The sequence below is a fragment of the Thalassophryne amazonica genome, chromosome 5, assembly GCF_902500255.1.
Source record: "Thalassophryne amazonica chromosome 5, fThaAma1.1, whole genome shotgun sequence".
In the NCBI taxonomy this organism is placed as follows: domain Eukaryota; kingdom Metazoa; phylum Chordata; class Actinopteri; order Batrachoidiformes; family Batrachoididae; genus Thalassophryne; species Thalassophryne amazonica.
The window spans coordinates 86,456,938-86,470,232 of NC_047107.1; the positions used below are offsets into that span (position 1 = coordinate 86,456,938).

General features: G+C 38.6%; 1 protein-coding gene across 1 annotated transcript in view; it reads left to right on the forward strand.

Annotated features, from left to right (window-relative positions):
* The window catches only part of slc4a4a (solute carrier family 4 member 4a), a 229,100-nt gene that overhangs the window by 195,740 nt on the left and 20,065 nt on the right, over positions 1-13,295 (forward strand). Inside the window, 2 exon segments of the mRNA XM_034170791.1 lie at positions 8,446-8,514; positions 9,124-9,297. Coding sequence (XP_034026682.1) covers positions 8,446-8,514; positions 9,124-9,297 — 243 coding nt within the window.

Consider the following 13,295-nt stretch of genomic DNA (forward strand, 5'->3'; position numbering starts at 1 on the left):
TTAATGAGAGTAGAGAAGCTTGAATCTTCGACTGGACTGGGTTGCTTGACGCGAGGACGTTTCGCTTCAAATCGCAGAAGCTTCCTCATCTAAAATTCTTGCTCTGGTGCTCTGACTTCTGTCTTGACTCTTGTAGAGAAGAATAATCAAGAAGTCACAAAAGCTGGAGTTTTAAACCTAACCAGACCCCTCCTACTGAGAGGCAGACTGCTATAGGCTGGTGACTAAACAATAGCTCTAATTAGCACCTATTGTGCTCTAGTTAGCACCCTCCTAATGACAGGGCAGCTGTCCCTCTCCTGATGGCTCCCTTGACGACTCTGCTGATGACGTGAATGACTCATTACCATGAACAAAAGACTGAAACTGCTTTGACCTGAGTACCCCATTGTAAACAGGGGATAAAGCATGTCTCAGACCCCCTCCCCGGTTAAGGCTGGGTTTCAAACGTTTCACAAAGAATGCCTCCTTGACCCCTCTCTCAAACCATTTCTTCTCTCTGGCTAATATTTTAACTTCCTTGTCCTCAAACGTGTGGTTAGTGTCTTTAAGGTGGAGATGAACTGCAGACTGAGGTCCACTGGCACCCTCTCTGCGGTGCTGGTATAGCCTTTCGTGTAAAGGTTGTGTAGCTCACCTATGTAGTGTTCGTTACAGTTTTCCTGACATCTGATAGAATACACTACATTGCTCTGTTTGTAACTAGGGATCCTGTCCTTAGGGTGAACTAATTTCTGTCTCAAGGTGTTAACCGGTTTAAAGTAAACTGGGATTTTGTGCTGTCTGAAGATCCTCTGTAGTTTTTCCCATACTCCTGCTAAATAAGGGAGAGACACTCCTCTTCTTCTTGTCTCCGTCTCCTGTCTATCTGGTCTCTTTGTTCTCTGGGACTTCTGCATTTTGTCCAGGGACCATCGTGGGTACCCACATACTGTGAGGGCTTTCCGGACAAGTTGTTGTTCTTTAGCCCTTCCCTCTGCAGTTGTGGGCACCTGTAGGGCTCTGTGTTGAAGCGTCCTGATCACCCCAAGCTTGTGTTCAAGGGGGTGGTTTGAGCCAAAGAGGCCCACACAACAATAACCTTTCAGTGTTCGTTATTAAACACAGAAAAATTTGAAGTAATCAATATTCTAACCAGTATTAAAATGCAAATTGATGCAACAAATTGGTTCCAAACAGGGGTGTAGAAAGAGGAATTTAAGAATTATGTCCCCCCCCCCCACACACACACACACACACAAGAATAACCATAATCATGATAATCACTGTCAAATTGATAACAACAAAAAAATGTTTCTGTCAGTTTACTATATTTGCTAATGGTATTTTTTAATTGGTTAAACTGCCAACATATTTTGCAAAACTGGCTCTGAAAATAAGACAAATAATGTTCAGTCTAGCCTAACTGTATTGTATTAAGAAAAGAAAGAAAGAAAGAAAAAAGAAATAAAAGAAAGAAAAAAAATCTGACAATGGGGTAAGAAAAATTTACTCGATTAGAATGATCCAAACTATCAAAAATGTCTAAGCACTGAATAATCAAAATATGCCTTAAAACTAGACAGAAATGCTAAAATTGAAGCAATCTGTGCTAACCTCAAGCAATAAAATCGCACATTTAAGACAGAATTCATTGAAATGAGTATTTTAGACCCTGGTTGAGCTGATGATAAGAATTCATATCTTAAAAATAGCTTCTGGAATTGATGCCTTAATGGAAGTCTAATGCCCCTGTCACACATTGCCAGAATCACTCAGAATGATGTCAGAATGACGAATTGGCGCAAATCTGAAAAGTGTCAGATATCAGTTCCAAAACGTTCTGACAGCCATCTGTGAGAGTCCACACAGTTGGAGAAAACTGACCAAGTGTTGCGCACATGGGCAAAACCCTCCGTGGACCGTCGAGATGGGACACCTCTCCAACAGCGGTTCAATCTGAGGACCATCTGACCACAATTTACATATTTCGATGGTGGCAAAACAGGATCGGAAATGTGTTGAGCACATGTGAGGGAACCTCGAGATGGATCTGGAATGGCAAAGCCTGCTGGTATGACCTGTGCGACCTGCACCTGCATCCACAACAGACCTTACAGTACAGATATTTGTCCATTCCTTCCCATGGGCGACGTCAATAATGTGAACTATTGTCTCCCTCATAACTGTATATAACACGGGCAGCTGTGCCTCTTCGTGGTGCACAGTAATGCGTCATTGTACATGTCAGGCTTGGGGATGAACAGATCTCACCTTGTAATATATGATCACCTTCTAACTCTGTAGGAGATATGACATGGAACTTGTGCCAGGCCGTTACAGCATTAATAAATATGAATCTCACCTCCAACAGCGGTCCAGCAGTGTTTCACAGCACGGACATGGACGTGGAGCCGGGACCGCAGCCTGTGGTGAAAATCCTCACACCCAAAATAAAAAATAAATCCCATGTGATAAACCAACCATTGTGGTGTCCCGAGCTGCGTTGTGCTCGTGAAGTGAGCAAAAAAGAAAAAAGAAATTTTCCTCTTGACTGCATTGGATTATGGCAATATTTGCTGTGTTGGGCTGGTTCCTGCACATTCTTGCTATGTGTGATGGGGGCTTAAAGAGTTGTAAAAATATGTTAAAATAAGAGACAATTTCTTGAAATCACAGTGATTTTATTTCTGTAAACACGTCCCTTCAGCTGCTCCCTTGTTTTCACTCGGGGTTGCATGTTGAACTGAGCACTTGGCCAGAACCTCTGCAGAGTGATGTTATTTCTGCATTCAGACAAAAGCATTTGGCAGAAGATAGACATAAGCAACATAAGCAGAGCATTTGATAATTCTAAATGTATAAACTGTGTAAAACATAATCTGACAAATAAAAGAACATAGAGCTTACCCACTTTGTGATTGTTTTCAAAACCTAAACAGAGAAAGGCCAACATCGGCTGCTGCTAAAACTATGTTACATGGGTAACAATGACACAGAGCTTTCTCAATGAAAGCCCTCCACTTGGCCATGGTCTTATTGTATGATACAGTTGTATCACATTTTTGTACTGTAGTATGACAATAGAGTGCACGACAGTAAAGTGGAGATACATTTTGGGTTGGTGAGCTAAAGCATAATAGTAGCCCAGGAGATACAGTAGGCTCTCATGGAATTTCTTGGTGTCAAAGGTGTTGATTGGTTTGTTTCCCACTGCAATTATTCAGTTCTTATTTCTTAGAGTGAGCCTTTTCATGCTTTTTTGTAAGGAAGACAAAGAGCTTAGCAGTTTCATGAGTTTAGCTGAGTTCATGTAGCATTCAATTTCAAATGAACTACTAAGAATTTTGAATAAGGTTCTTCAGGTTGCTCTTATACTCCTGTCACACTAGATGCTGAATGAGCCCGAATGCCATCCGAATCAAAATTCGACCTCCATTCGGTCAGTCGAGGCGCAATCAAAAACCTCCGACAGCATTCTGAGTACACTCCAAACAGTCTGGCAGAGTTGTGTGGCCACCCTGAATGTAGAACACATGCGCTCTACTTTCGAGGTGCGTTTGAGGTGGAAATATATCGAACAGCAGTCGAGGTGGACTCTAACTGCATTCTGACTGCATTCTAAATATTCTCACGGTGTACAACTACACCCACAACATGCACCCACCACACACATGCCCATTGCATGTGTGGTGGATGCGTGTGTTGTGGGCACATTTATAGATCCCGGCCCGATCTGAGCCGACAGTAAGGATCGAAAGAGTTGCATCCAAAAACCTCGATTCATCAGGAATTTGCACACAGAATCGTCTTCCCTCATTGCTGTCTGCAGCAGCCGGACAGCAGGATGGTCCACTGCGCGTCAGGGCACATAACACACGATCACACGGTTCAGAGGGTCTGTGATGTGCAGCATTAACTGATTGTCAGGACCCGCACATGTGATCCAACAGTCCATGTTCGTGTGATCACTTCATAGAGCTAATATCCTGGAGAGAGGGAGGGTGTGAGAAAGAGAGGGAGGGGTGTGAGCAACAGTGGGTGGGAGAGAGACAGAGAGAGAGAGGGCGCGTGCGGCCGCTGTGTATTGCTTTAATGTCAGGACCTGCCTTACCTCTCCTCTGGATTATGTATGTTAGCCAATATATGGACTGATATATGATCCATGATCAGGAGACCCTGATCCATGATCCACCAGTCCACGGTGCATCGCTTACTGCAATACACCGTGGACTGGTGCCTATTACTGGTAATAACGGCTGTGGGTGTGCATGTTGGTGATCTGATGACCATAATAATCTGAACACACGCGGCCACATGCACTACAGTAATGCGATAGTCATGGGACCCTGGTTTACATATAATCATTTCATAGGTTGGAAGTTATTCCAAATTCAGCAGTGAGATACAGCAGGTCTTCAAAAGATAGCGGACCACAGTGCTCGCTCTGCCACGTCCCTCCCCTTGCTTGCCTTCCGCCCAGACTTTGGGTGGTGATTGGACCGCACACATATGGCATTTGATGTGCCAGCATTGTGGGGATTTGTGCTGTTGTCCAACCATACTCAACCTGCATTCTGGGTATTCGTACTGTGTTCCGGGCACTTTCCACCTGCATTCGGCAGCTGCTGCTCCATATATCATGGAGTATAAAAACTCCATTCAGTTTTTATACTCTGTGCAAAAGTTTTTTCCCTCTGTTTTGAGGGGTTATGTAGGAATAATCCTGTCTGTTCATAAATGCCGAAACCACAACTCTTCCCAAACCGTTTGGCAGATTTCAGTGAAATTTCACACAGCTATAGCACACTATATTAAGATGTGCATGAAGGAAAAAGATTCTGATCCAAAAATCAAGCAAAAAATAATGAAGCAAAACAACAGGGGTGGGAGGAATCAATTTTAAAATGATGGATTTATATCACTATGCTCCCTCTTTGTAAGCTGGGCGGGTGGATGAAATTTTTCACAGGGAACCCAGGCATTAAACATGGTTTGAAATGAAAACATTTAATAGAACAGTAACCGCGTGGGGAAAAAAAGACACGTTACGACATCTGTATGAAGTATTTTTTATTTAAGCAAATTATGTCATAGCACCTGAGGGTGGGAAGACTGTAATTATTACAGCAATTTGGGTTGGTAACGTTACTTGTGTGAAGCGCCTTGAGGCAACTTTGTTGTGGTTTGCTGCTATATAAATTAAAATAAATTGAAATTGAAATAAATTGCTGCACACTGAATGTGTGCGAATCATCTGAGGCGGCTTCGGCCCACATTCTGAGTATTCGAATGGCATTCCTACACAGCTGTCAGAATACCTGTCCCTCCTGACTGTGTCTCAAAGTTTGGCTTTTTCCTACCTTCCGTCTGATTTGACTTGATGCCTGCTCATTCGTGGGTCACAGGGCCCTTAAGGTTGATCTTGCACTTTTGTACTTTTGATATTTCTACTTGTTTTTTGTTTGTTTCTTTGTAAAAAGAGATGTTTCAGCATTGGATTACATAAGAAGAAATATTTATAAAATAGTCATATTACACTGCTTTATCATATCTGTGATGTTTTCAAAGCCAGTGAAGGCGTAAAACCTGTGCCAATTTAACATGCAAATCCATCTTGGATTTTCTGTGGCGACCCCGAGTGAAAACAAGGGAGCAGCTGAAGGGACTTACTTTTACAATAACAAACAAACCTTAATTACTGTCATTTCTTAGAATTTTTATTTTAAGATTAGCCTCTGTTTTAAAATAAGGAAAATAATATTGTTACTTTGTTTGAATGATTTGTATTCTATTGCTTTACCTTGTTACTGGTTAAATACTGGTTAAAATGATATTACAACCCCAATTCCAATGAAGTTGGGACATTGTGAAAAATGTAAATAAAAACAGAAAACAATGAGCAAATATTTGCACAAAACAACAAAGTTTATCAGTCTGAACATTGAATATCGTGTCTTTGTGGTGTATTCAGTTGAATATAGGTTGAAGAGGATTTGCAAATCATTGTATTCTGTTTTTATTTACATTTTTCATAATATCCCAACTTCATTGGAATTGGGGTTGTAGCTGGAAAAACTTATTTAGAAAAAGTGAGATATATTTTCCATAAAATAAGACTTTTTTCCTATGTAAAAAATGGTGGACAAGATTATTTTTCTATTTAGCAAAAAAAAAAAAAAAAAAAAAAGCAAAACTTAATTTTCTTTAAACAAGTTTTTTTTATTTATTTATTTATTTATTTATTTTACTTTCTTAGATAGCAGTTTTTTGAGGCACTTTTTTGGCGAATATGTGATTCTCTGAACAAGCTACAAACCAGGGGCCTCCTGTAGAAAGACTTAGGTGGAAACATGGTGTACGCTAAAACCCCAAAACTGGTGTACGCACAAAAATGATCAGAACCAGTGGTACAAAAAGGTCAGACACAAATGCTAAACTCAGACACTGGATGAATTTAATCAAAAGGTTTTGCTGAGTTGACAGGCAGGGTTTGGTACACAAAAAAACAGTCCAAAATCAGCAATGGTAACAAAAACATGAGGCTAAGGTCTGGTCCAAAAATGAGCAGGTAGTCATATAACACAGCAAAGCAAAAACAGATCAAGTTAAATACAAAGAACGGGGCTGGAAGCAAAAGCATGAAGCGCAACAATCTGGCGAGGAAGTGAGAGAAACGATAGGCTTAAATACAAGGTGTGATGAGTAGGTAATAGAAAACGGTTGCAGGAAAGCTTCAGAACAAGGGGTGGAAAACAGAAGGAGAACCGCCCACCACAAAGCATCCAAGTTACCGCGGCCCAAATTACATCAAGAGATAACAAAATCCACAATCCTGACAAAAATACCCTGATGTATCAAAGTGTGCATATGCATGGATCCAAGCGTGTTCTGTTTGTACATACCACTGAACATGGAACTGAGTACACATGCAGACATACCAAACTCCTCCCTCTCCTCACCCCTATTTAAATATACTAATTCAGGTAAATAGGCTCTGTGACATGGGATTTCCCAGGAATGCCCCTGTTGCCAGGACACCCAGTGTGGTCAGTACCTGTGTGGGCACAGACAACCCCTGGCTCCTTGCTGTATTGCACTCTAGGACCAACCACAGTTCAACCACATTCCCTGAATACACCCTCACGTCAGATTGCACCATTTGCAAGGTCCTCTAACAATGCTAACACAGCCATTGTTAATGTCATTTTCCTCGTCACTTTGTGCATGCTTTTATGTCCACCCATATAACTGCGAACACGTCGCTGTGTTAATTATTCTTAAGTGTGTCTCTGGTATCACTCTGATGACGTCTTGTTTTCACACTGTTAACAGTTTCCCAGCATCACCTCTATGTCTCGGCAGTTGACCAATAGCTGTAGAAACATGCATACGTCAACCATGAACTTGGTGTGACGCACTGCACATTTCCACTGTCATTTCACTTTTGATACATCTGAACGTTAGCGTGGAGAAGGATGTACGCTGCATTTTTGTGCATACGCAGCCTTTGTACATGAAGCCCCTGGCATTTTTGGAAATGTGAAGTGATTACTAAATAAGATTATGAAATGAAACTGAGTAAAAAGAAATGTTTGTTAAAATAATCTTGAAGTGAAAAAACAAAACAAAACTGTCCCCCACATTATGTGGACACCCACAGGTCACTGTTAATTTATAGATTTTACCCTAATTAAACCAATAAAGAAATTAATAACTCTTCACAAATGCATTACCGCAGATATACTTAATTCTCCACTAATTTAAATTGAAATGTGTAGATCTCATGTTCTCTTAAATATGTCTTGAGGAAATTTGTTCTTTTAGAAGTACATGATGCGATAACAATTGGTGAAATAAATAATTTGGGACTTACTATATAAGGTTTGAATAAATTTACTATTTTTGTTATAATTTACAAAGTCAACAATATATAACAATTTAATGTCACTTTGCTGCAAAATGAAAGCAGCAATGGTATCAGAAGACATGGCGATGATGATTACTTATTTATAAAAATAATGCATATTACATATAATTACTTGCATTTAAAGATGATTAAAGCAAGAAATTGTACAACTCTTGATTGAAAATATCACATGTCCCATAAAAGCCTCCTTGTAAGAAATCTCAAACCTGGAAAACGCTTTTACAATTTAACTACGAAGTTTCAATGAACACACCATGTTCATGCCGGTCACTCTGAACCATCCAGACATTGATATTATTTCATAATAAAACACAGCCTGTGTACAAAAGCAACCTCACAAGATATGTCCCAGACTTTTTAGTTTTTAGTGTAGTAGTAAGTAAAATGAAATATTCATCAGTTATTTAAAGCCTCTAATTGAAATTTACATATTTTAAAGGAAACAGAATTTTCTGCACTCTAAATCAAAGTATTGCTTTTTAAAAAACATTTAAGGTTACATTTTTAAAATATATTTATCTCTGACTTCACCCAAGTTCATTCCTATGCCTGTGCTGTATGGAGTGTTCCTGTATATGGGAGTCGCCTCTCTAAATGGAGTACAGGTAAGTGTGTGTGTATGTGTGTGCGTGTGTGTGTATGCGTGCGCGTGCATGCATGTGTAATGAGTTGTACTGCCAATATGTAGACCTATGTGAGTCCTTGGATAAGACACTTCATCTGCACTGTCCCAGTCCAGCCAGCTGTAATGGGTACGTCACAGTTGTGGAAGTAACCTGTGATGGACTGGTGTTCTACATAGGGAGAGTCATACACTCTCATTTGCTTCATGCTGTTATTTGGGGATAAGCATCAACATCAGTTGGGACTTAATATTGGATAACAATAGAAGAAGAAGGATAATAATGAAGGAACTCCTAAATTCCATAAATATAGTTTTTGTAAATATGCCAGATCATTCTCAAATTTAAATTTGTAAAGTTTTTTGAGATTCTGAAACCGCACTCTACAATGTATCTTTTGGGCATAAACATTATTTACAGAAACAACCAACTGCACAATCATTTTGACAGTGTGGATGTGAGGTAAAAATGTCAAAACACATAATAATAACCATAATCACCATAATAATAAGAGCTTGAGATGCTAGATTGATGCAAGTTGTTATGTTGCCATGCATCCTGTCATGTACATTTGTACTTCTGTGTGATTAGTTTATGGATCGTCTCAAGCTGTTTTTGATGCCGGCGAAACACCAACCAGACCTGGTGTACCTGCGGCACGTTCCCCTCAGGAAGGTCCACCTCTTCACCTTGCTACAGATTTTTTGCTTGGCTATGCTCTGGATCCTCAAGTCCACTGTGGCTGCCATTATATTCCCTGTCATGGTAAGAGATGTCAGCCAGTATTTGGATTCATGCAGGAGGTGGCAAATTATAATGTGTAGCGTTGTTAAATTTGAATGATTCATTACCATCCAGTATTGCTTTAAAAACGTATTTAGTATTAAATCAACAGTTCCTGTATAATATTCTGCCATAACCTGTTTTAAAAATATACTTTAAATATCCCCTAATTAAAATGAACATTACCCAATGAAATTATATTCATATGAAAGAAGAAAAGCATATAAATTTTGTTTATTGCCTCTGTCAACTAAAAGAGGACGGCGGCGGTGATGTGGTTACCCCTACCTGACTGTGAAAAAGATATTTAAAAAACCTGACAGATAAATATTTGTAAGGTTTTGTGAAGAGATTGTATGTGAAACTGGTTTGAATCTATTCTTTTTCTTAAATGTTGTTGAATTTGGTTAACTTTGTTTTTATCGCCATGCTACGTGAAAAGTCAACAATTAACTTTTTATACATAACTCATTAACAATCTAGGTCTGTTACAGTCAGTGGTGGGCACAGATAACCAAAAAATTAACTTCGATAACAGATAAGATAACTGAAAAGTTATCTTTGATAAAGATAAACCAATAAACCACCCAAAAATGTATCAGAAGTTACAGATAACCGATAAATTCCGGTGTTGTCTATGGGACATTTGCAGTTACTAAAGAGCTGAAATTGATTTTTAACACGATCACTTTTGAAAGCATCAAAAGACCTAAAGAATAAGCAAGAATGTTTGACCATGCTACCCCCTGCAGGAAGCAGCACAGACAAATTCTGAGAGCACCCACAAAATCAACTCTTTACTAATCATAATCATTTTTCTTTCAACATTCTGCCCCTGCTGGAAGCTCTTGTTTACAACAGCACTCCCACAACAGAGACACACTGAGAGCAGCCATAAGGCCAGCTCCCTATCAATTTCAACACTCCGGTCAGGCAGAGGTCTTGAAAAATAAAGTCATACTAACTTATGGTTTTTTTTAAATACTGATAGAATAACTCCATTAATGTCAATTCTGTCATTTGTACAAAGTTAAAATATAACATATATCTTTTAATGTTGAATAAGGCACTAATTCTGAGGTTTTGTAACAAACACAGACCGCAAAGCATTCTGGGTAAAAGTGCTAAACAGTGATTGGTTCAGTAATCCATTATGTAAACCAACACATTAATGTGACGTGTGTCGTGTGTTGGTTTAAAGATAAATGTGCTTTTGTAAAATATTCCATTTTTATTTGTAAAATCAGGCATTTTTATGGAGCCCTGGAAGTGTCATCACAATTGCATGTTTTAAAACTTTTATGATGTTGTAAAACGTGCACTCAATATTAGTAAGTAAGTAAGTAAATTTATTTATATAGTGCCTTTCACAGACATAAGGCCATGTACACACGTTATCGGGTATTTGTAAAACCGAATATCTTACCCTTTCAGTATGGGGAAAAAACTTCATCCACACTACGTCGTTTTAAAAAAAATCCATCCACATTGAACCGTATAAATGTGTTGTAATTAGTCTGCCAAACCTTTGGGTGGCGGTACTGATTAAAATTCTATCCAATCAGGAGCCTTATTCTCTTGTCGTCACTTCCACAAAAACTAAAAACATGGCGCCAACCTTGTTCGTGTGGACCAATAACGAGTCGGAATTACTTCTAACCGTAGTTTTAGAATACAAAGTTAACAAATATATGCACACAAAAAGCGCCTGGACAATGGACAATACCAACACTTTGACAGCAGCCATGTACCCAGACTTTTAATACTGCCATGAACACTCCTGGCCAGTAGATGGCAGTAGTGGCCTTGAAAAATGTCAAACAAAATTCCAGATAATCCGTGTCTGCTACATTTAAGATGCGTGAATTTAACAAACGCAAATACACTAACGTCTATAAACCCAGAGAATATATTCACGAGAGTTTTAGGCACTAGAGGTTAATGCTGTTTATCTGTGGACCCTGAACAGAGTGTCTGAAATGCATTTGTCCTGTCGTGAACGTCTGAGATTACCTTATGCTACCCACAATGCATTGCTGCCTGGCACAGCATGTGCTCACAAAACCTTAAAAATTAGCACATTACTTTAAAACGAAAACATATATCTGATATTTTCACTTTATAAACTTCAGACATGACAATAATTTTAAATAACTTGTCTAAAATGAGTGGTTAAAATTTGAACCATAAGTTAAACATGTATGCCCCTGGATGACTTGGTGACATTGCGATTATATTAGTATGGTGTTAAAAGAAATGACTTTTTTTTTTTGCTCACCAGTTCTCTGTCGCTTACAGAGGATAGAACAACATGTCTATTAGGAAACTTTTAACAGGTAGGTCTCAACAACTTTAACAGTTTTAAAAATGTTTTTCACTGTTCAGCTTAGTTTAGTACATTATCGGTCTAAAAGTTATCGGGCGGCAATTCATCGGAAGATAATTACTCCGATGATGGTTTTTAAATTTATCTAAAAAGATAATCCGATAATGAAAACATTATCTTCGATAATTATCTGTTATCGGATTATCGGAAGTGTGCCCACCACTGGTTACAGTGACGTACACATATACTATATAGTACCATGCAAAAATCTTACTCATCCCAGTTTTCTGTATAAATGTCATTTTTTTTGCATTATTTCTTCACTAGTATGTCAGCAAAAAATGCCAAATTTGAGATTTTCAAATGTTATTTTCAAAAAATAAGTGAATGAATCAGACATTACAGAGAATTTTGTAGAATTCCGTCATTAAACAAACAAACAGACCTATTCATATTAATAAAAACTTTGGAGGTTTACAGCCCATACATGATTCTACAAAGGCAAGAAACAGGAGATAACAATCAAGGAATAATTAACTGATTAGCACAATGTTCTAAAAAACTCATGGAACAGTTCATCTAAAATACTTCTGTTATCAATGCAATAAAGGGTAGTCATATGAGCTATATTGCTCAGTCTTTATTGCTCAACACTCTTTATTATAAATTACTTCATATTTAGAAATTTTTCATATTTTTGTAGCTTCATGAAGTTTGGTTAACTGTGTCTCGAATTTTTGCACAGAGGTGATTTTCAGAAGTTTGCAGTATGGTACCATATAGGCTACAACTGTACACAAATGTTGGTTTCACTTCAAAATGGAGGATTGTTTGAGCTCAGTGTTAGTATGTGACACACGTTTCATATAGTTTAAAGGCTATGAATGGTCACCTGTGTAGGTTCATTTACTGATATCCATAAAGGTGACCATCATTTATGTCAACTGTGTGGTTTATATTACTTGGCCGCGCAATTCGTTGTGCCAATGCATCCTGCTTTATCCCGCTTGTCGCCACACTTTATAAAATAATAATTTCATAGCCAATGATGCATTTGCTCTCAGAACTTGGCTGATGAAACTATCTCTCATCGCTCCCAGAATCACAGAGATATTATCTACAACTACTCTTGTGCACGCTGTGCGGTGGAGAATGTATTTTGAATCTTGTCTCAAAGAATAGAATAGAATAAAAGCTTGATTTGTCATTGTACACATATGAGATTAGGGGTGCCACTCCACAACTGAGTTTGAGAATAAGAAAAGATAAAAAGAAGCCACCTATGACTCGTAAATAACTAACTTAGCAGACCAAGTGAAAAACGTGAGCATATAAATAAGTGAAGATATGTACAAGCTATTTAAAACAAATAAATATACATTGTAGATAAGGCACAGAGAAAATTAGATTGCACATACAAGTATTTGTATGAGTATAGCCATATGATTTCAGCTATTGCACATTGTGGTCAGAGTTATTGCACATGTAATGTCATTATTGCACATGAGTGTTTAATCTTTTCACAGTCCAGGGAAAGAAACTGTTTGTTATCCTTGGAGGATCGGGCTCTGATTGACCTGTATCTCCTGCCCAATGGGGAGCAGGTGATGTGCTGGGTGAGAGGGCTCTGAGAGGATGGATCTGGATTGGTTGA